A 23252-nucleotide genomic window follows, 5' to 3' on the forward strand; every position below is an offset into this window, starting at 1 on the left:
CTTTTGAGGGCTAAGTGAAATCACATATGTAGTCAAGTCAGTCAATTGCATGGTACAGAGAAGGCTATGGATACCATACTCTTCACCTTTGATGACTTTATTATTGTATATTGACTCATTATTTTATAAAAATGGGTGCCTCAAAGTACTTGCAAGAAAGATGGATATTACAGTGTCAGGCAGGATAATTCAAGTTTACTGACCAAAGCAAGAGCTTATCAGGTTATCATGCATATTCCTAATAGTAATAATAAAGAGTTATTTGAATATTCTTTACTGCATTAACTCAATCCTCATGCACAGTGAGACATAACTATTATTGTCCTAGTTTTGCAGGTAAAGCAAACAGATCTAGTTATATTAAATAACTTGCCTAGGCTCACAGAATTAGTAAATAAAAGAGTCCAGGATTAAGCCCCAGGCCTGTTTGACCCCAAAGCCCATGCACATAACTCCATATAGCAGAAAAGTTTTATTTGCCACAAGGAAGAGGCAGACTGATCACAAATGGATCAGATTAATTTATTATCACTACTGGAAAAAAAAAAAACAAAAATCTATATGTAATGGTGACTTATTACTAGTATTAATTTTTGGAAGAGAGGGTAGAATTACACTCATGGAAACCACTAATGTAAAAATAGAATGTTTCTAAAGAAAGTCACTTTCAATTATATAGGAACATCAGAAAATTTGAGAATTTTTATCCTGGATTCATGCTCATTTATTAATCTGTTCATCCACCTGACACTGAGAATGGAATAGTAATCAGAAAAAGAAGCTTGTCTGCTTCCATGGAGCTGATAACCTTGGAAGAGAATCACATCAACCAAAATGCTATGCTTGCAGATATATAATTTCATATAGAGATAGGTATTTCAGTGAAAAGAATCACAGGTCCTTGCCAGCAAATAAAAACATCCTGGGGTCAAGGAAGACTAATAAGGTGATGAGGCAGAGATGAGATATCACAAATGAATGAGATATGATGCCCAAAGACAGTGGAGATGAGTATTGCAAACAAAAGGAAGTGAACGGAAACCGAAGGTGTTTGGGAAATAGAGAAAGAAAGCTGAAAGGTGGACCTGAGTTTACATTTTGAGAGGAGTGAGAAGCCAAGCCCAAAAGTAGTTTTAAGGAGGTCGACATGATAGAATTTGCATTTTAGAAAGACCATTCTCACTTCTTTGTAGAGAGGGATTGGAGGGAGTCAAGATTGGATTTAGTTTTGAGAAAACCATGCAGGAATTCAGGCAAGTAATGATGACTGCTTAGTCTTTGGAGTTGGTGTTAGAGATAGAACAAGGCGGATAAAAGAAATCAAAATCTTCAGGAAGAAGAATTGAACAAATTGAGTGACTGGTTGAATACAAGAGGTGTTCAGGTTTCAGCCACATGCAGCTGCATTTGGGGATGAGAGGGAATTACCTTTCCCTGAGAGGATCCAGAAAAAGATCAAGGTTTGGAGTAGGGTCATGAGATGGTTGCATCTTGGCTTTTATTTTAAACGTTTGTTGAATTTTTCATACCTTTGCCAACCAAAGAAATGGAGCTGCCTTTGCTAGTCTGTCGCAACCTCTTCACTTTCAAATTGAGAAAACTGAGGGCTAGAGGACTGTCCAAGAACAGAACATGCAAACTCAGGATCAAAAACCAGGGCCATTGCTATTTCCTATGAGCATTTTTCTAATTGGAAGTCAATTTCATATTTGTGAATGTTACCAGACAAGACTTACTAAATATTTGAATATGATTCTAAGGAAGATTTGATAATTTCCTTCCTTATAATTTAAATAATAGCAGTAATGAAGAGTAATCATTATGCTAATAGATGCTTTAATGAATATCTGCTATGCGTTAGGCATTTAAATATTTCACATGTGAATTCTTAGCTGCTTCAGTAGTGTTGTCCTGACCCTCAATTAAGGCGAAGAGGTAACTGATAATATCTTTCAGAGTTTTCCTAACTGAAATTAGTATAAAAAGCAATTATACTAATTTCAGTAGCCACTATTAAATCTGTTCTTCATCTAATGACTTCCATTTGTCTGTGTATATAGTTATTTCAGCAAATTTTAATTCAGAAAAATTTGTAGCAGCTTTTTTTCACCTGCTGATTTTCCATAAATTTATATAATATTAATGGTGCTTCCCAGGTGGCCATAGTGGTAAAGAAAGAACCCGCTTGCTAATTTAGGAGACAAGAGATGAGGGTTTGATCCCTGGATTGGAAAGATCCCCTGGAGGAGGGCATGGCAGCCCACTCAAGTATTCTTGCCTGGAGAATCCCATGGACAGATGAGCCTAGTAGGCTACAGTCCATAGGGTCACAAAGAGTTGGACATAACTGAAATGACTTAGCACGCATAATGTTAATGAAAAGAAAATGTGTGTGTATATATATATTTCATGAAATGGGTATGAAACTGCTGTCTGTTATATTGTTGTTGGCTCAAATTCTTGATTATATCCTTTGCTGCTTCCACACCAAAATGGCAGAGCTGAATACTTGCTGCAGAGATTGTACACCCACAAAGCCAAAAATATGTACTATCTGCTCATTACAGACAAAATTTGCTGACCTCTACTTTAGGTCAGTTACTATCTATTAGTCCTTTGCAGGCTCATCATTTGATAGAATGTTTATCAGGTACCCATTTCCAAACCTTTGCCATGACTTTAAAGATCTTGATGGTAGTGATGAAATTGAGTATTAAGTTATTAGACTTTGATCTGTGCTTCTGATCTGTAATTATTCAAGGAATTGGAAGGATAATAAGTATATATCAGTTTGCAAGGAAGTTTTTTCTGAGATAAATTCTAATAGTGTGTGTTATTTTGTAGATTTTAAAATTTAATTTAAAAACTGGAGAAAAATTAAGATCTAATTGACCTTTGAAAATATTCAATAATGAGCCCCACACTTTCCAGTGTGATTTATGGAAAATATACAATGTAAATTTGTGATTGTATATTAAGCATTTATTTTTTAAATGAATGATAAGTTATAAACTAGCTACAAGTAAATTCTGTATTTCAGTTTGATAATAGAATATAAAACCCAGAAAAAGAAAGCTCAAGAATATCTTACCTACTAGTTCAATATAAGCAACTAATTTTCCTGTATAATTTAAAACACTAATTTTTAAAATTTGATCCACCTACATCAGAAGCTTTAGAAATGCCTTTTAAAAGTGGCAACTCCTAAGCCTTATCCTTCATCTTTGAAATCAGAATTTTTAGGAAAGGGCTTAGGAATGTCTTTTTTTTTTTTTTTAAGTGCCAGAACTTTATTTTCATGCACAGTAGAATATGAGAACTTCTGGTTTAGTATGGGATATAATCAATTGAAACAAGGGTCAGTTTCCTTTATGTAAAAGGTCTTCTATTTCAGTGGTAGCCATAGTAAGCTGTTGTTGAAATGCCAAATATATATGGGATGCAATAATGGACAAAAAACTAGGGTTAATGATGCTACTAAATTAGAAAGTGCCAATCGTAGAAGGTTTATTATGAATGTAATGATCTTGAAGCAATGGGATATAATTAGCATTTAAATTAAGTTGTAGGTTAGCCACATTAAGGAAAGGTTAGCTTGCTATGAATTTTTATAAGGTTATGGTGTTATTTTTGGATCAGTTTGAGCACTGACTATAACCTAATTTAATGAAAATTTTGGAATAATAGCATTGTCATTATTAACTGAGCTACATATTAATTGATGAATGCTGTTGAACACACTTGCACTGGATTACAAGATAAATTTGAATGTAAAGTTATAGACCTGTAATATTTAAGTTATGCCAATACTTTATCACTGTGATTAGATTTATCAGGCTGCTCACAAAGATCATGTTTATAGGGAACATGGCTTTGTTTTAATTGTATTTTTTCCTGAAATTGTAGGTTGTATGTGTGGTAAATAATTTCAAAGGAAGACAACCAGAAAATGAGCATATACACACGGATAACCTGGCACAGATGCCAATGATAAGCATTCCTCGAGTAGAAAGTCCTTTGGAAAAGGTAACATCTGTACAGGTGATTCATAATTTAAATTCTAAAGTGCGATTGTTATCTAGAGCAAATGAATAATTATTCTTGAGAGTTCTTTCACATTTTTGATTTACTAAAATAAGCTCAGAGTCTAATGTGGTATTTAGCAAGAACTTAATCACTGAAGAGAACATCTTTGAAAAATGCGTATCACATAGAAAACATTTCTTTGAACTTCTCAGGCTTAAAAGTTGAGTCTGTACATGGACTGTGCTGCAATTTGCCATAGCTTTGAGATAAGGAACGTTATACAGTGGTCCCACGCATGGGCAAAATATAAGTTTTACTTGAGAATGTATACATTTTTCATAATACATATTCCATTTCTTCCATGCTTCATGTATATGAAAATCTGTGTAGTGTAACAACTGGCACATACTCAGGACTCAATAAATACTGCTAAACCTCAGTTTCTGGCCTCAGGGAAACACCAGTGTGCATTCCTGATCAAGGAGACCCTGAAGATCAGGCTGGGCTTAAGGGAGCCTGATGAGGTAGCACTTTGAGTGGCAGGTCAAGACCTCATGGGACATAGCAATGAACAGAAAAGCCAGGTTTTAATAACTTTTCTTGAGACTTCTGTGTGCTAGATAGGTTAATATTTCTTAAGTGATGATGCATTCACGCATGTGTGTAACTGGTTAGATGACTGCTTATTTAGTAACAGAGGGCTACTAATGTCTTCTCCTCAGCCCTGTCCACATCCAGATTTTGATCAATATCTTAGATGAAGTTATTAATAGATGCTAATTGGAGGCTTAGATGGTATGAATCTGTGGAGGGGTCGCATAGGATGCACACTCAGTCATGTCTGACTCTTTGGGACCCCATGAACTACAGTCCATGGGATTACCCTGGCAAGAATACTGTAGTGGGTTGCCATTTCCTACTCCAGAGAATCTTCCTGACCCAGGGATTGAACCCACGTCTCCTGCGGCTCCTACATTGAGAGGTGGAGCCTTTACCACTGAGCCATTCACCTTGGAAGCCCCAGGTGAATCTGTGAGGGATAATTGATACATTGGATGAAATATTAAAAATTCTTGGAAGATTGCGGTAAATGTACCACTAACAATTAACTAGAAATAAAGGAAATATTTCGTATTTGGACTTTTTTTAAAAAATGTTCCTGTAGGATAGGGTATGTCTAGGTTAACTACACAAATGCAAAAGGCTCAGAGGGTATAGGAGTCTACCATTCAGCATGGGTCAATAGCATGATATGACTGCTAGAAGTTTATATGGTTTTAAGTCCCACTTAGGGAAAATGATATCCTGAATGAGGGATTGATGGTTTGCTTTGCTCAGGTCAACTTGGTATACTGTGTACTACTCTTGGTGACATGGTTTTAAGATGAACATTGATAAAACATAAGAGTTGACAGTAAATTTTTTTAAGTGAGCAAATAGATATGTCTAAGATGGTGAGTAGAGTCAAAGTCATGAATTATAAGAGACTGGAAGGAACAAAAGTATCAAGTTTAAAAAAATAATAAGTTTATAGGAAAAGGAAACTCAAGAAAGAAGCAATAGCTTCCCATAAATATCTGAAGGACTGTTGTGTGACAGAGGGATGCAATTTGTTTTATGAAATCTCAGAGATCACAATTAGGATGAAAGAAAAGGACGTGTAGGAAGATAAATAATGTCTCAAAATTAGTTACTAACTTTCCCACCTTAAAAGCGATGAAATTTCTTTTTACTATAAGGATTCAAGAATAGCTAAGCAAGCACTTATCCATGATACTGTGGGAGGATTTTAAGCATTTAAATGAGGATAGAGACATTAGATGATGATGATGGTGATGATGATAAAAATAACAATGACCATTTAGTGATCATGCAAGATGTGTCAAATACTATACTAATTGCTTCCACAAAACCACTTCCGTGCTCTACAAAGTACAGTTTTGTTCTTTGCAACAATTTGTAAAGCTGAGTATCCCTGGTGGCTCAATGGTAAAGAATCTGCCTTCAAGGCAAGGAGATCCAGGTTCAATCCCTGGGTTGGGAAAATACCCTGGAGAAGGGAATGGCTACCCACTCTAGTATTCTTTCCTGGAGAATTCCATGGAAAGAAGAATTCTTTCTAGCAGGCAACAGTCCATGGGGTTGCAAAGAGGTAGACCGGACATGACTGAGCAACTAACACTTTCACTTTCATCATTATAGTGGCAAAGACTGCTGATAGATGACCAGTATTCTTTCTTCTCTTCTTCCTTTCAGTAACTGAGTTTTTCACTCCAGTTTTAACTACACTCATGGTTGTCCAGCTGTAGTCTTTATTCCCCAGCTTCCCCTGTGGTTAGGTGTGACCTAGCAACCAAGTTTAGACCCATGCGATGTAAGCAGAAGGGTAGGTGCAATAACCTCTAGGTTATCTCTTTGAAAACTCTTGTCCCGGACATTCTGTACTCCTTATCACCAAATGGAAAAGATAAGTGACTGGAATAATCTTTTATTTTTGAAGATGACCAATCCTCCTGGACAACCTGGGTTCTGGATGAGCTCATGGAACAGTCCACATACACACCCTAGATGGTTCTGAAAAAGAAATAAACTCCTTTACTAAGTCATTGATTATTTTAATCTCTTTTCTACCATGATTTAGCTGATGCCCTCTTAGAATAAGTGTCCTCATTATACAGTTAAGAAGAGCTCCCAAGAAGTTATGTGTGTGCTGTTTAGTCATATCCGAGTCTTTGCAACCCGATGGAATGTTGCCCACCAGGCTCCTCAGTCCATGGAATTTTCCAGGAAGAAAACTGTAATGGGTTGTCACTTCCTTCTCCAGGAGATCTTTTTGCATGTGGATTTTACCATTGTACCACCTGGGAAACTCAAGTAGTTAAACAGATTGCAAATGTCCATGTCATTGGTAAACAGCAAAGAAAAATTATACGGTATAGTGATTCAAGATATATACCTATGTAATAAAATATATACGTGCGTGCATGCTAAGTTGCTTCCGTTGTGTCCAACTCTTTGTGACCCCATGGATTGTAGCCTGCTGGGCTCCTCTATCTGTAAGATTCTCCAAGCAAGAATACTGGAGTGGGTTGCCATGCCCTGCTCCAGGGGATCTTCCCTACTCAGGGATCGAATCCTCTTTTCTTATGTCTCCTGAATTGGCAGGCAGGTTCTTTACCAGTAGCGCCACCTGGGAAGCCCCAATAAAATATATATCTAAGTGAAAATTCTTAAAGAGATGAGAATACCAGATCACCTTACCTGCCTCCTGAGAAATCTGTATGCAGGTCAAGAAGTAACAGTTAGAACAGGATATGGAACAACGGACTGGTTCCAAACTGGGAAAGGAATACATCAGGGCTGTATACTGTCACCTTGCTTATTTAACTTATATGCAGAGTACATCATGTGAAGTGCTGGATTGGATAAAGCACAAATTGGATTCAAGATTGCCGGGAGAAATATTAATAACCTCAGATATGCAGATGACACCACCTTTATGACAGAAAGTGAAGAGGAACTAAAAAGCCTCATGATAAAAGTGAAAGAAGAGAGTGAAAATAGTGGCTTAAAACTCAATATTCAAAAACTAAGACCATGGCATCCGGTCCCATCACTTCATGGTAAATAGGGAAACAATAGAAACAGTGACAGACTTTATTTTCTTGGGCTCCAAAATCACTGCAGATGGTGACTGTAGCCATGAAATTAAAAGATGCTTACTCCTTGGAAGAAAGCTATGACAACCCTAGACAGCATATTTGAAAGCAGAGACGTTACTTTACTGACAGAACTCCATATAGTCAAAGCTATGGTTTTTCCGGTCTTCAAGTATGGATGTGAAAGTTGGACTATAAAGAAAGCTTAGCGCCAAAGAATTGATGCTTTTGAACTGTGGTGTTGGAGAAGACTCATGAGAGTCCCTTGGACTGCAAGGAGATCTAAACAGTCCATCCTAAAGGAAATCAGTCCTGAATTTTCATTGGAAGGACTGATGCTAAAGCTGAAACTCCAATACTTGGGCCACCTGATGCAAAGAACTGACTCATTGGAAAAGACCCTGATGCTGGGAAAGATTGAAGGCAGGAGGAGAAGGGAATAACAGAGGGTGAGATGGTTGGATGGCATCACTGACTTGATGGACTTGAGTTTGGGCAAGCTCTGGAAGTTGGTGATGGACAGGGAAGCCTGATGTGCTGCAGTCCACAGGGTCGCAAAGAGTCGGACATGACTGAGCCACTAAACTGAACTGAAGTGAATAATACATATGAAATTAGATCTTGTTGAACTTTAAATACAAAAAGCGGTAGCAATTACGTAGAGATCTTAAACATACTTTGAAGAAAATTGTCCGGGTGAAAATTAGAGTGTTTTATGCACCTCTCAATATATTAACTTGAACAGTGATCTGAGTCTTCTGCTTTTTAACATTTATTTGCATAACGTTTCTTTAGAAGTCTGCTAGACTTGCCAAATATCTTGTATACCATTACATCATTATGTGTATTAAATGATTAAAATATTTCTGTTCTTGATTTTATGCAAATTCATTTTTATTTACAGTGACTTTTAAGATACTAGATGATGAAGGCAAAAATATTCTATTAGAATTTATTGATTGCAAGAGATCAGTGTTTATTCTTTAACATTTTTGTTTATGATACATTTGTGTGCTTTATCTTCAATCTGATAGTTAGGCAATAAAGATGATTGGAATCTAATTTGATTCTCCCTCTACACACCTGGTGCATTGGCACTCGCCCCGCTGAGCTCCGCCTTCCCTCTCCACTCTCTCCATCACTGTTTCCAGGCAGAACCCTGTCTGCACTCACACAGGAAAATCACGAGTCTTGGGCTTCCCCTTGGAGCTCTACTGCTGAGAGGATATGTATTTCTGCTCATCAGCCAGAAAGGGAGGAAGGCCATCACTTCAGAGAAGCCCAGAGTAGCTTTCTCTTCCTTCTTTAATAAGGAATGCTTGGAGTAAATATATTGCTTTTCATCTTAGTTCACAATGGGAAACAAGTGAATGCAAAAATCCTCTCTAGTAGTTTGATCTTTATAATTGATAGCTGGGAAGTGACATTAGCTCCTTAAGCTGGCCCTCTGAGGAGAGAAAGGGAGCCTGGTGTTAAAGTTCGGTTGGCAGTTATGGCCTATTGTTTTAGCATGGTTATGCCAAGCTATCATTTTCTGGTTGTCAGTCTTGTGTAGAGCAGACAACAGGTTTCTTTTAAAAGTTATGTACTTATATAACTTCTTATATTCAAAGTACACATTTGATAAACTGTAAGCTACAGAATAATTACAGCATGCAAGTGTTCTTGTTTATAAAATGCCAACAATTTATCCCTTAATTATAGGGAGTTTGTCATATAGTTAATTACCATAGTTTGAAGGAAAGTCATGATTTTTCTGAAGGCTAAGTAAATCTGAACATTCATTACATTTGGTTTTATGAAAAGAATTAATCATCTGTGGAAACCAGCCCATCATGTCTCAATGTTCACTAAACATAAGTTACCAGTAACTTTACTACAGCTGTTTGTAATATCAAATCAGGAGAGGTCTAAATGTTTATCTGTAGTGAATTATTAAATCCATTGGGATACGTTCCTACAGTGGGATCCAGTACATTTTAGTGTGGTGTTTCTGTTTACAGTTTCTAGGGGTAGAATGGCTGGCAGTTTGGGGTACTTTGGATCTTGGGCAACTTATTTAATTACTCTGTGACTCAGTTTTCTCCTGCATAGAATGATTCAGACGATGATAGTCATAAGAGTTCAGTAAGATAATAAGCAAGAACTTAGAACAGCCTGGCACCTCTGAAGCCCTTAATCATTACCAATTATTATTACTATTCAGCAGCTGAAATGGATGAGGTAAATCAAGATGTGGAAAGTTTTCCAATATATTGTAGAATGTGTTTTTTTAAGTTGATGTGTATATAATGTGTCTATATATGATGAAGCCAGTTATGCAAAATACCACACAAGATATTTCTCTCTTGCTGCTGCTGCTGCTAAGTCGCTTCAGTCATGTCTGACTCTGTGCGACCCCATAGATGGCAGCCCACCAGGCTCCCCATCCCTGGGATTCTCCAGGCAAGAACACTGGAGTGGATTGCCATTTCCTTCTCCAATGCATGAAAGTGAAAAGTGAAAGTGAAGTCACTCAGTTGTGTCTGACTCTTAGCGATCCCATGGACTGCAGCCTACCAGGCTCCTCCGTCCATGGGGTTGTCCAGGCAAGAGTGTGGGTTGCCATTGCCTTCACCTATTTCTCTCTAGTAGGAAACAAAAAGATCATGCAGATGAGAGAGAGAAGGGGGAAGGTTACCTATAGACACTAATCTGAGAGCCACTGACATTGTGGACCTGATTGCTGCTCTCTCTTCCTCCTTTTCCTCCCTTCTTCCCTTCCTTCCTTCCTTTCTTTCTTTTCTCTCTCTTTTTCTTTTTTCTTCCAATGATGAGGTTATAGTCATGAAAAATTGTGTAACTAAAATACTTACAGTATTTTAAAATTACTCAGTCTTCTTCAGCTGCTCTCTAAGAAGGTCCTGGTTATGCTTCTTTGTATTAACTATCGATATGTTCTAATTGACCAAAGTCCCTTGGAAAAATTCCCCCAGAATTATTTAAATTCCTGTGCCCCTTCGTTATGACTCACATAGCCTTTTGAGAGCATTCAATGTATTTCTCTCTGCCAAATTGGGCACGGAGACTTTGGTTGTAGCGCACATGTCTTTATGCCTCATGCCCAGAGTCCAGCTGCCCTTGGCACACCTCTCTTTTGGGTCCTGTCTGTCCTGGGGCCCTTACACAAGCTGTGTGCAGGTGCCTCTAATTTTCAGGACCCACATATCCCACCAACCGAAGGTCTCAGGGAGCCAACATTTTTCTTCAGTCACACGACTTCTCCCTTTCCAACGCATCCTTTTCTGGCTCCTGCCTTCAAGAGCCCATGCATCCCAAACAGAATCTTCAGGGGTGCTGGCTTTAGGAGGTTAGCAAAAACACAAAGAGAGGCACTATTAATTACTCATAGGAGTAAAAAACAAAAGTCTGCCTCTCAGGGTATATGCCCAGTAGTGGGATTGCTGGGTCATGTGGTAGTTCTAATTTTAGTTTTTTAAGAAACTTCCATAATTTAAAAAGACGCATGTACCCTAACATTCATTGCAGCACTATTTACAGTAGCCAGGACATAGAAGCAACCTAAGTGTCCATCAATAGGTGAATTGATAAAGGAGATGTTATGCATATATACAATGGACTATTACTCACCTGTAAAAGGAAGGGAATTGGGTTATCTGTAGAGATGTGGATGGACCTAGACTGTCATACAGAGTAAAGTAAGTCAGAAAGAGAAAAATAAATATCGTATATTAACACATATATGTGGAATCTGAAAAAAATGGTACAGATCAACCTAGTTCCAGGGCAGGAATACAGACACAAACATAGAGAATGGACATGTGGACATGGGGGATGAAGGGGAGGATGGGATGAATTGGGAGATTGTTGTTGTTTAGTCACTAAGTCATGTCCATCTCTTTGCAACCCCATGGACTGTAGTGTGCCAGGTTTCCCTAGCCATCACTGTCTCCCAGAGTTTGCTCAAACTCGGGTTCATTGAGTCAGTGATGCTCTCCAACCATCTCAGCCCCTTCTCCTCCTGCCTTCAAGGAGACTGGGCTTGACATGAATACACTACCATGTGTAAAACAGCTAGTGGGAATCTGCTATAAAGCACAGGCAGCTCAACTTGGTGCTCTGTGATGACCTAGATGAGTGGGATGGGTATGGGGTGGAAGAGAGGTTCAGGAGGGAATGGATATATATACACATATAGCTGGTTCGCTTTGTTGTAGAGCAGAAACTAACACAACATTGTAAAGCAATTATACTTCAGTATAAAAAGATTCTGCCTCTCCTGGGAAATGAAGATGGAACATTTACATATTCATTAGCTTTACTCTCTTATATTAGCAAGAGTAAAGTAGGAATTAATGTCTTAATAGCTGTGTCACTGAGAGCAAAAACTAGATAGAGTAAAATTTTAGGCATGTCTGCTAGATATAGTATGAATAGTTTCAGTTTGATGGATGTCACCAAAGGACAATTAAAATTTTTCTTTGCCAGTAAAGAAGTTGGATGTTGCAAAAGTGGCTAGAGTCCTATATAATCCCAGACATATCCTCCAAATTTCAAAGAATGAGAACAAGAGATAGGAGCAACCTCTGAGAGAATGAGAAGTCTTGTTTAGCACATGACTCAGCACCATGAACCAACACCATATGAAACAGGGTTAGCAAATGGGCAAGTACACCCCAAAAGAAAGCCTTCAGAGAAGCATTCCTCTGATCAGGCTTCTCATTAACAAGGGTCCGTGCCAGATGAAGAAATCCCTTCCTGAACTGAATAGGTACTATAAAATGGGATGGGGCGTTATCTTCAGTCAAAAAAAATAAATAAGCTACATCCAAGGACTGTATCATTCTCCTGTAGAAGAGGTTAAGTTAACAGAATAGCAGTCCTGACATTTCAGCAACCATAGCAATGAAACTGTGTAGAGATAAACTGACCTTCCTGAAAATGTCCTTGGCCTCAGCTGCTTCTTCCACTCCACTCAGGCTGAGAAATCATCAACATGATGTAAAACTACATTCTCCAGCTCTTCAGCTCAAGATCTAAGTGAAGGATCCCCTGACTATTCATGAAAACACTTAAAGGATCTTTGCATTTTCTTCCATTAAGTTTAGGAAGATAAACTGAGCTAAATCTGTTCTGATTCAGGCATAAATAATCAGGACAGCTACTTAAATTCTTTAAGATGATTTTATGACACAGAAGAGACATTTTTAAGAGTCAGAATACATTTTTTAGGAAAAAAAAGATGAACTCAAGATATTTAATTAAATTTATTGTAGATAATATGTGTTTTCTACTGTCAAAGAAATTAAAGAAAATATGTTTAATGAGAGATGAAAGATAGCTAGCACAAAGGTACAATTAAGAAACTAATGTAAGAAAACACTGTCATGGCAAGATTAAAACCAATACTGCGTATGTGAGCTCAGTTGTGTCTGACTCTTACTGACCAAATGGACTGTAGCCCACCAGGCTCATCTGTCCATGGAATTTTCCAGGCAAGAATACTGGAGCAGGTTGCCATTTCATACTCCAGGGGATCTTCCCAACCCAGGGATCGAACCTGCCTCTCCTGCATTGGCAAGTGGATTCTTTACCAGTGTGACACCTGGAAAGTTCAAAATCACAAAAACAAAATCCACCATGGAGAAAGTAAAATCAGTTATGTTAAGGACAGGTTTCAGAATCATCAGTAAAAGTACAAGAGAATAAATTGATCCAAGTAGAGATAATAGATATGAAGGATATACCTCAGAATATAATAAGTGAATCACTTGTTATATGGATGTTGAAGAAGAGGACAATATTCAGATAAATACTATAAGGAAACTTTCCTTCCAGATAAATATCTGAATCTTTAGACTCGAAGGATTAGCAAGATACCAGGTAAAGTTAAAATATATACTAGAATTTAGATATTTCTCAGTGAAAAATTCAAATTTCAATACTGAAGAAAGAATTCTGTAAATATTGTGGTAGCTGATATTATCGTTCCTAATTACTATCTACCCCCTTCCATAGGCAGAGTATCCTTTCTGCTTCAGTTTCTCTGGACTTGATCAATGACAAGTGAATGAACCTGACAGATAGCCCATCAACCAGAAACTTGTAGAGTCATCATAAGCTTTGCCCCATCTTGTTGCTCATGGTCCTTTCCTTCAGAGAAGGCCATGTTCCAGATATGGGCTGCTCTGACAGCCTGGGTCACAGAATGGGAAGTCATGGGCAGCAGACCAAGGCCCAACCTGTAGCTTGGAGCAGAACCACAGGACCTGGCCACCAATGTGTAGTATGAGAAAGAAACACACATTTGTTATTGGTAGCCGACTGAGCCTTTGAGGTTGTTGTGCAGTATGCCTAGTGAGTGAAAGCGAATACAGACAAAGTGAACACACACGCGAGACTAACAGCATGCTAGCTAGACTTCTCCCTCTACAGCATTAGATGCCAGAATAGAATGGAATGATGTATTTTGAGTTTCCATGAAACAGTTTGTGACATAAGAATTCTGTTCCTATCCAAAAGGTCATTTAACCGTTAAGATAACCGTAAAGCACCAGGTATGTAAGAATTCCCAGGTGGTTCAGTTGTAAAGAATCCACCTGCAACTCAGGAGACACAGGTTCAACTCATGGGTCAGAAACTTCCCCTGGAGAAGGGAATGGCTACCCACTTCAGTATTCTTGCCCGGAAAATTCTATGGACAGAGGAGCCTGGTGGACTACAGTCCATGGGGTCACAAAGAGTTAGACACGACTAAGCACACACACACATGGTAAATACAGTGACAGAAACAGGGCAAAATTATTAAATTCATTTAAAGAGAAGATCTATTACAAAATTAATACAGCAATGACAAAGTGAGACAAATCTTAGATAATACCAATAAAATTGTCAAAGTGTGATGAGTTGCAGATTTTATAAAGGAGGGACTCAATATTAGTTTCATTCTTGCAATAACTAGAATCTTAGTTTCAAGCATTTTTAAAAATAAGGTTTATCAAGAGTAGTTTAAAACAGTTTTAAAAGGCCAGTAACAACATGTAAAATATAAATGACATACTTGAATGAGTTCATGTCTATAATATGTAAAACATACTAGTTGAAGAATAGGCAAAGTACATAAATAGGAACACCATTAGAGATGAAATGCAAACCAAAAAGAAGTATATGGAAAAGTATTCTCAGTCACATTTAAGGAAAATTCATGAAAAGTCTTTTATGCAACATTGTGGGGTTGATTCTTAGCCTATAAGAAAGGGGGAGCCAAGAAAGAGTGTTAGAAAGGAAATGGCATGTTCAGATTGGAAAATAAATTGAAGGAGAGCAACAATGAAGCAAAACAAAACCAAACAGAAACCAGTCTGTAAGAGGCTGTTGTAAAAATCCAGATAAATGATAAAGATGACGTGTATTCTGCCTCAATACAGCCTTGTCTTGCCATGTTGACTGACCAGGCATCAGCTCAGTTCAGTTCAGTTCTTCAGTTGTGTCTGACTCTTTGTGACCCCATGAACCACAGCACACCAGGCCTCCCTGTCCGTCACCAACTACCCAAACTCACGTTCACTGAGTCAGTGATGCCATCCAACCATCTCATCTTCTGTCATCCCCTTCTTCTCCCATCTTCAATCCTTCCCAGTATCAAGGTCTTTTCAAATGAGTCAGCTCTTCACACCAGGTGGCCAAAGTATTGGAGTTTCAGCTTGAACATCAGTCCTTCCAGTGAATACCCAGGACTGATCGCCTTTAGGATGGACTGGTTGGATCTCCTTGCAGTCCATGGGATGCTCAAGAGGCTTCTCCAACACCACAGTTCAAAAGCATCAATTCTTCTGTGCTCAGCTTTCTTTATAGTCCCAGTCTCACATCCATACATGACTACTGGAAAAACCATAGCTTTGACTAGATGGATCTTTGTTGACAAAGTAATGTCTCTGCTTTTTAATAAGCTGTCTAGGTTAGTCGTAATTTTCTTTCCAAGGAGTAAGCATCTTTTAATTTCATGGCTACAATCACCATCTGCAGTGATTTTGGAGCCCAAAAAACTAAAGTCAGCCACTGTTTCCACTGTCTCCCCATCTATTTGCCATGAAGTGATGGGACCAGATGCCGTGATCTTAGTTTTCTGAATGTTGACCTTTAAGCCAACTTTTTCACTCTCCTCTTTCACTTTCCTCAAGAGGCTCTTTAGTTCTTCTTCACTTTCTGCCATAACGGTGGTATCATCTGCATATCTGAGGTTATTGATATTTCTCCTGGCAATCTTGATTCCAGCTTGTGCTTCATCCAGCCCAGCATTTCTCGTGATGTACTCTGCATATAAGTTAAATAAACAGGGTAACAATATACAGCTTTGACATACTCCTTTCCCAATGTGGAACCAGTCTGTTGTTCCATGTCCAGTTCTAAATGTTGCTTCCTGATCTGCAGACAGGTTTCTTAAGAGGCAGGTCAGGTGATCTGGTATTCCCATCTCTTTCAGAATTTTCCAGTTTATTGTGAACCACACAGTCAAAGGCATTTGCATAGCCAATAAAGCAGAAACAGATGTTTTTATGGAACTCTCTTGCTTTTTCAATGATCCAGCAGATGTTGGCAATTTGATCTCTGGTTCCTCTGCCTTTTCTAAATCCGACTTGAACACCTGGAAGTTCAGAGTTCACGCACTGTTGAAGCCTGGCTTGGAGAATTTTGAGCATTACTTTGCTAGCGTGTGAGATGAGAGCAATTGTGCCATAGTTTGAGCATTCTTTGGCATTGCCTTTCTTTGGAATTGGAATGAAAACTAACCTTTTCTAGTCCTGTGGCCACTGCTGAGTTTTCCAAATTTGCTGGCATATTGAGTGTAGCACTGTCACAGCATCATCTTTTAGGATTTGAAATAGCTCAACTGGAATTCCATCACCTCCACTAGCTTTGTTCGTAGTGATGCTTCCTAAGGCCCACTTGACTTCACATTCCAGGAAGTCTGGCCCTAGGTGAATGATCACACCATCGTGATTATCTGGGTCATGAACATCTTTTTTGTATAGTTCTTCTGTGTATTCTTGCCACCTCTTCTTTATATCTTATGCTTCTATTAGGTCCCCACCATTTCTTTCCTTTATTGGGCCCATCTTTACATGAAAATTTCCCTTGTTATCTCTAATTTTCTTGACGAGATTTCTAGTCTTTCCCATTCTATTGCTTTCTTCTATTTCTTTGCATTGATCATTTTTCTCTTAGTTATGATCAAGAGAAATCTTTGAAGAGAAGACAGGAAAATGACATAGATGAAAGGTTGGCGTGTTTCCTGCGGTGGGTGGGATGGAGAAATAGTTTTCCTAATGACACCATGGCCAGCATTTAGCCCGTTTTCACTGTAAATCACTGGTGTGGTTAGATAACCCCTGCATATACACTGCATTCTTGTGTAACCCCAAATTCCTATGTTGAAACCTAATTCCCAACATGATGAGTCTAGGCAATGGGGCTTTAGGGGGTGATTAGATCTTAAAGGCAGAGACTTTTATGAATGGGATAACTGTTCTTATTAAAGGGACCTTACAAACTCCCTCAACCCTGCGGCTGTGAGAAGGGACAGGGAGAAGGCCATCTGTGAACCAGGAAGAGTGCCCTCATTGGAGGCTGGATCTGCCAGTGCTTGATCTCAGACATCCCAGCCTCCAGGACTGTGAGAAACAAACTTCTGTTGTTTATAAGCTACTGGTCTATAGTACTCTGTTCTAGCAGACTGGATGGAGTAAGACAACTCCTCTGATCAGAATCAGCACCTGACCAAAATACATTTCACCAAACTGGGGCAAAGGCTAATAGAGTTTTGCCAAGAGAATGCGCTGGTCATGGCAAATACCCTCTTCCAGCAACAGAAGAGGACTCTACACATGGACATCACCAGATGGTCAACACTGAAATCAGACTGATTATATTCTTTGCAGCCAAAGATGGAGAAGCTCTATATAGTCAGCAAAAGCAAGACCAGGAGCTGACTGTGGCTCAGATCATGTACTCCTTATTGCCAAATTCAGACTTAAATTGAAAAAAGTGGGGGAAACCACTAGACCATGCAGGGATAACCTAAATCAAATCCCTTATGATTATACAGTAGAAGTGAGAAATAGATTTAAGGGACTAGATCTGATAGTCAACATGCCTGATGAACTATGGATGGAGGTTCGTGACATTGTATACAGGAGACAGGGATCAAGACCATCCCCAAGAAAAAGAAATGCAAAAAAGCAAAATGGCTGTCTGAGGAGGCCTTACAAATAGTTGTGAAAAGTGGGAAGTGAAATGCAAAGGAGAAAAGGAAAGATATACCCATTTGAATGCAGAGTTCCAAAGACTAGCAAGGAGAGATAAGAAAGCCTTCCTCAGTAATCAATGCAAAGAAATGGAGGAAAACAATAGAATGGGAAAGACTAGAGATTTCTTCAAAAAAATTAGAGATACCAGGGAACATTTCATACAAAGATGGGCTCAATAAAGTACAGAAATGGTAGTGACCTAATAGAAGCAGAAGATATTAAGAAGAGGTGGCAAGAATACACAGAACTATACAAAAAAGATCTTCACAACCCAGATAATCATGATGGTGTGATCACTCACCCAGAGCCAGACATCCTGGAATGTGAAGTCAAGTGGGCCTTAGGAAGCATCACTACGAACAAAGCTAGTGGAGGTGATGGAATTCCAGTTGAGCTATTTCAAATCCTAAAAGATGATGCTGTGACAGTGCTGCATTCAATATGCCAGCAAATTTGGAAAACTCAGCAGTGACCACAGGACTCAAAAAGGTCAGTTTTCATTCCAATCCCAAAGAAAGGCAATGCCAAAGAATGCTCAAACTACTGCACAACTGCACTCATCTCACATGCTAGCAAAGTAATGCTCAAAATTCTCCAAGCCAGGCTTCAGCAATAATGTGAACTGTGACCTTCCAGATGTTCAAGTCGGATTTAGAAAAGGCAGAGGAACCAGAGATCAAATTGCCAACATCTGCTGGATCATTGAAAAAGCAAGAGAGTTCCAGAAAAACATCTATTTCTGCTTTATTGACTATGCCAATACCTTTGACTGTGTGGATCACAATAAACTGTGGAAAACTCTTCAAGAGATAGGAATACCAAACCACCTGACCTGCCTCCTGAGAAATCTGTCTGCAGATCAGGAAGCAACATTTAGAACTGGACATGGAACAACAGACTGGTTCCACATTGGGAAAGGAGTATGTCAAAGCTGTATATTGTTACCCTGTTTATTTAACTTATATGCAGAGTACATAATGAGAAATGCTGGGCTGGATGAAGCACAAGCTGGAATCAAGATTGCCAGGAGAAATATCAATAACCTCAGATATGCAGATGACACCACCCTTACGGCAGAAATCCAAGAGCTAAAGAGCCTCTTGATGAAAGTGAAAGCCGATAGTTGGCTTAAAGGTCAACATTCAGAAAACTAAGATCACGGCATCTGGTCCCATCACTTCATGGCAAATAGAAGGGGAAACAATGGAAGCAGTGGCAGACTTTATTTGGGGGGCTCCAAAATCACTGCAGATGGTGACTGCAGCCATGAAATTAAAAGACACTTGCTCCTTGGAAGAAAAGTTACAACCAACCTAGATAGCACATTGGAAAGCAGAGACATTACTTTGTCAACAAAGATCCATCTAGTCAAAGCTATGGTTTTTCCAGTAGTCATGTATGGATGTGAGAATTGGACTATAAAGAAAGCTGAGCACTGAAGAATTGACGCTTTTGAACTGTGGTGTTGGAGAAGACACTTGAGCGTCCCATGGACTGCAAGGAGATCCAACCAGTCCATCCTATAGGAAATCAGTCCTGAATATTCTTTGGAAGGACTGATGCTGAAGCTGAAACTCCAATACTTTGGCCACCTGATGTGAAGAGCTGACTCATTTGAAAAGACCCTGATGCTGGGAAAGATTGAAGACGGGAGGAAAAGGGGACGACAGAGGATCAGATGGTTGGATGGCATCACCGACTCAATGAACATGAGTTTGAGTAAACTCTGGGAGTTGGTGATGGAAAGCGTGGCCTGGTGTGCTGCAGTCCATGGGTTGCAAACAGTCGGACATGACTGATGACTGAACTGAACTGAACAGAAAAGGGGTTCCTTGTCTTCTTTCCTCCAGGGATCCTCCTGGGTCGTGCTGCATTCGTTCCAGCAGCAGAGCACTAGGTGCTTTTATTTTTTCCCTCTCTCTTGCCCTCTGCTTGTTCTCCCTCTTAAGGCAGAAGGCTACCGTTCAGATTTGCATAGGTAAGCACATGCAAATGATGTATGCTTATGGCTCATCAGTTTTAACCAGTGGCAAACAACAAATCTAAAGGAACGGAGACTATATGGCAAGGGAACAAAAAATGTTTTAAATAAATATAAGGATGGATGGGATTTGATAGAAAATGGAATATTTCCAGTAGATCCGAGAACAGTTGGTATCTACATTTTCTTAGTTTTGTTAAGGCATGTATTAATAGACCAGGCTGCTATAGCCACTTACGGGTAATTTGAGATAACTCTGAGAACTCATTTAATGGATAGAGCCAGGTAGAGGAAATGCTTTTTGAGAAAAAAATTTTCTCCATTATTATTTTTTTTAAGGTTTTTGTGATCTAATCATTTAAACCAAAAGTGATCCCCTTTTGCCTACAACAGGGAAGGGAAAATAATGCTAGAAAGAATCACAAGATTGCAGATTACAGTTTTGTGCATCAGATCAGGGACTTTTTACTAGCTTGTACTACCCAAGAAGCTCATAGTGTGAAAGCACTCCCTTATCAGCAGAAGCGTCACTGGAATGAAAGTGGTGAGCAGTGATCACAACTCAAAAAATCTAGAAATGGCATAAGAAGTGTGTAATATTACAGATGGAAATTACTGTGTTGTGTTTAATTCTCATGGCAACTGTGGCTTCCCAGGTGGTTCAGTGGTAAAGAATCCACCTGCCAATGCAGGAGACACAGGTTCCATCCCTGGGTCGGGAAAATCCCCTGGAGAAGGAAATGGCAACCCACTCCAGTATTCTTGCCTGGAGAACACCATGTACAGAGACGTCTGGCGGGCTGTAGTCCATGGGGTCACTGAGTCAGACACAACTTAGCAGGTAAACAACAATAATGGCAACTGTAGAGGAAATTTATATGGATAAGAAAATTCTAAGGGAATTCATGGTGACCCAGAAAAGGCCATGCATTGACATTTACATTGACTGCTTTGCAGATTATAAAATCATAGAAATCAGAGTGAAGCCTGTGCAGAAATTTAGGCAGAGTTAGGATGGGTGGAGGATGGAAAGACAGGCTTTTGCAGCTAGCAGTCTTGAGTTTGAGAGCTTCCCTAGTACTCAATGATAAAGAATCTGCCTGCAATACAGGAGCAGCAGGAACGAGGGCTCCATCCCTGAGTCTGGAAGATCCCCTGGAGGAGGGCGTGGCAACCCACTCCAGTATTCTTGCATGGAAAATCCCACGGACAGAGGAGCCTGGTGAGCTATAGTCCATAGGGTTATAAAGAGTCAGACATGACTGAAGTGACCTGGCACTCACACATGCACGCATCTTCAGTTTGAAGCTTAGTTTGACTACGTTATAGCTAGTCAAACTAGGTGGGATTAGATGAATACTCCTCTCCTCATTTTCTGAAAAATTGATATAATAATTGTTTCCTTATGGAGTGATTGATGGGATTAACAGATCACAAATGAACTTCCTGGCACATGGTAGGTGCTGAACACTTAAGCACCTTAACATTAGTTAACATTAGTTCCCTCCTGTAACAATAATGCTTCCCTTAATAGGATTTTCATTTTGTTTCAAGAGCTAGATAGATAATAGATAGATAGAGATATATAGATATATACCTATCCTTATAGATAAATTTCATGGATTTAAAAATTTATACAGATTGTCTATGTCATGCATAGCACATGTGGCAGAAAATATTATACTATAAAATGTTGCATACATTAGTGTCATAGCAACAGCAAAACAATCCTGTGGTTTCTTGCCAAAACAAATATGATTATACATTACGGTGCTGTCTGTGATAAATTCCTTTGAGGTTTCAAAATGTTGTGCTTGAATAATGATGGCAGTCTATTTGCGATTCAGTTTTTTTTCTGGAATGCAAATCTTTGTTTTACAGAGCTGCTGAACTGTAATGTAAATGTTATATAGGATCTTGTCAAAACAACTGTATTAGTGATCAGATATTGGAATAGTTAGTGGGACTAAATATCCTCAAATTTTAGGGCTTTTTTCTCAATCTAAGCTTTGAGTACTTATGAAAAATATTTGAAGTAAATCAGTGTTTGCATGCTGTACTCTGTTCTCATTTGTTTAATTTTGCTTAAAAAGGACAATTTTAAATGGAGGCTTAAAAATTCCAACCAGGCATCAACATTTTAGTTTATAAAAATAAGTATATACTGATATTACTTTGCCATGTGTCATTTTTTTCCTATTTTTGCTTCCAAATATTCATTATTTATTTCTCCACACTATTTATACATGATAATACACTTCACAAAGAATAAAAGATAGATTATTTTTTTTCCATCTCACCTAACAGGCCTTTTATAAAAGCCTCTTTTCAGTAAATTACTTCTGAATATAAACAAGCTAGCTCATCTCATTTTACAAATAAATAGAGAGTTGATGACTACATTTTTAAATTATATGATTTATGTAATCATTAGTTAAGGAGAGAATAAAACAATGATGGATTAAAAAAAATCCCTCTCAGTGCCTGCATCGTTAGTTACACATGGAAAACTGCTCCCACCCATTGCATTCTCCTCTTCTCTCAGATCAGTTCCCTTTTGCTAGACGGTCCTTGGGACTCTATGGAGGGCTTCAAAGTCAATCCAGAGCACCGTGGCTCTATGAACATTTTTGGAGGAGAAAATGTAAAATTCTACTTGACTGAAACTAGGAAGATAAACAATGACCTCATTCCCTGTCTTAGAAAACAACCACATTTTATTGTGGTTTATTGTTTCTGTTAAGGAAGCAACAAGTTATTCAGGTATATTGTTTAAAATGTGAAAATCTGGAAAAGCAAAACACAAATAGAAAGTATCCATACCCTACCACAGTGATCACTGGAAATATTTTCTTAAAATAGCCTCGAGGTCCCACGCGTGCGTGGGTGGGTTTGTGTGCCATAAGGGACCTGCCTGGTTGCTCCTTTCTGATCCTGATTTTGCTCTTGTAACAGTATGTTGTGAATATGGCCACAGGTCAATGGATATATAATCATATCAGGGATAACTGTAAAAGCTAAATCTTCAGTGAAAGCTTAATATGTGTCAGGAATTATGCAAAGAACATAACATAAAATATCATTTTAGTTTTTACAGAAATTATTTGAATGTATCTTATTCATATTTTATAGAGAGACTTAAAGAAGTAATTTGCCCAAGGTCATATAACCTATCTGTGTTCTGAGACGGGAATACAGAACTGTATTTTCCACTTTTTTTTATGTTCCATGTTTATCACTACAGAGTTCAAAATCATAATCACTGTGCTATACAGTTTT

The 23252-nt window shown here is 38.6% G+C and overlaps 1 protein-coding gene across 2 annotated transcripts in view; it reads left to right on the plus strand.

The window, feature by feature from the left end:
- PLPPR5 (phospholipid phosphatase related 5) overlaps nucleotides 1-23252 on the plus strand; it is a 122455-nt gene that overhangs the window by 88658 nt on the left and 10545 nt on the right. Inside the window, exon 5 of one of the 2 annotated variants that reach the window (XM_061119979.1) lies at nucleotides 3907-4041. In XM_061119979.1, coding sequence (XP_060975962.1) covers nucleotides 3907-4041 — 135 coding nt within the window. The remainder of the gene's footprint in view (nucleotides 1-3906; nucleotides 4042-23252) is intronic. The other variant, XM_061119980.1, reaches the window with a different exon arrangement.

Source organism: Dama dama, chromosome 20 (assembly GCF_033118175.1).
Source record: "Dama dama isolate Ldn47 chromosome 20, ASM3311817v1, whole genome shotgun sequence".
In the NCBI taxonomy this organism is placed as follows: domain Eukaryota; kingdom Metazoa; phylum Chordata; class Mammalia; order Artiodactyla; family Cervidae; genus Dama; species Dama dama.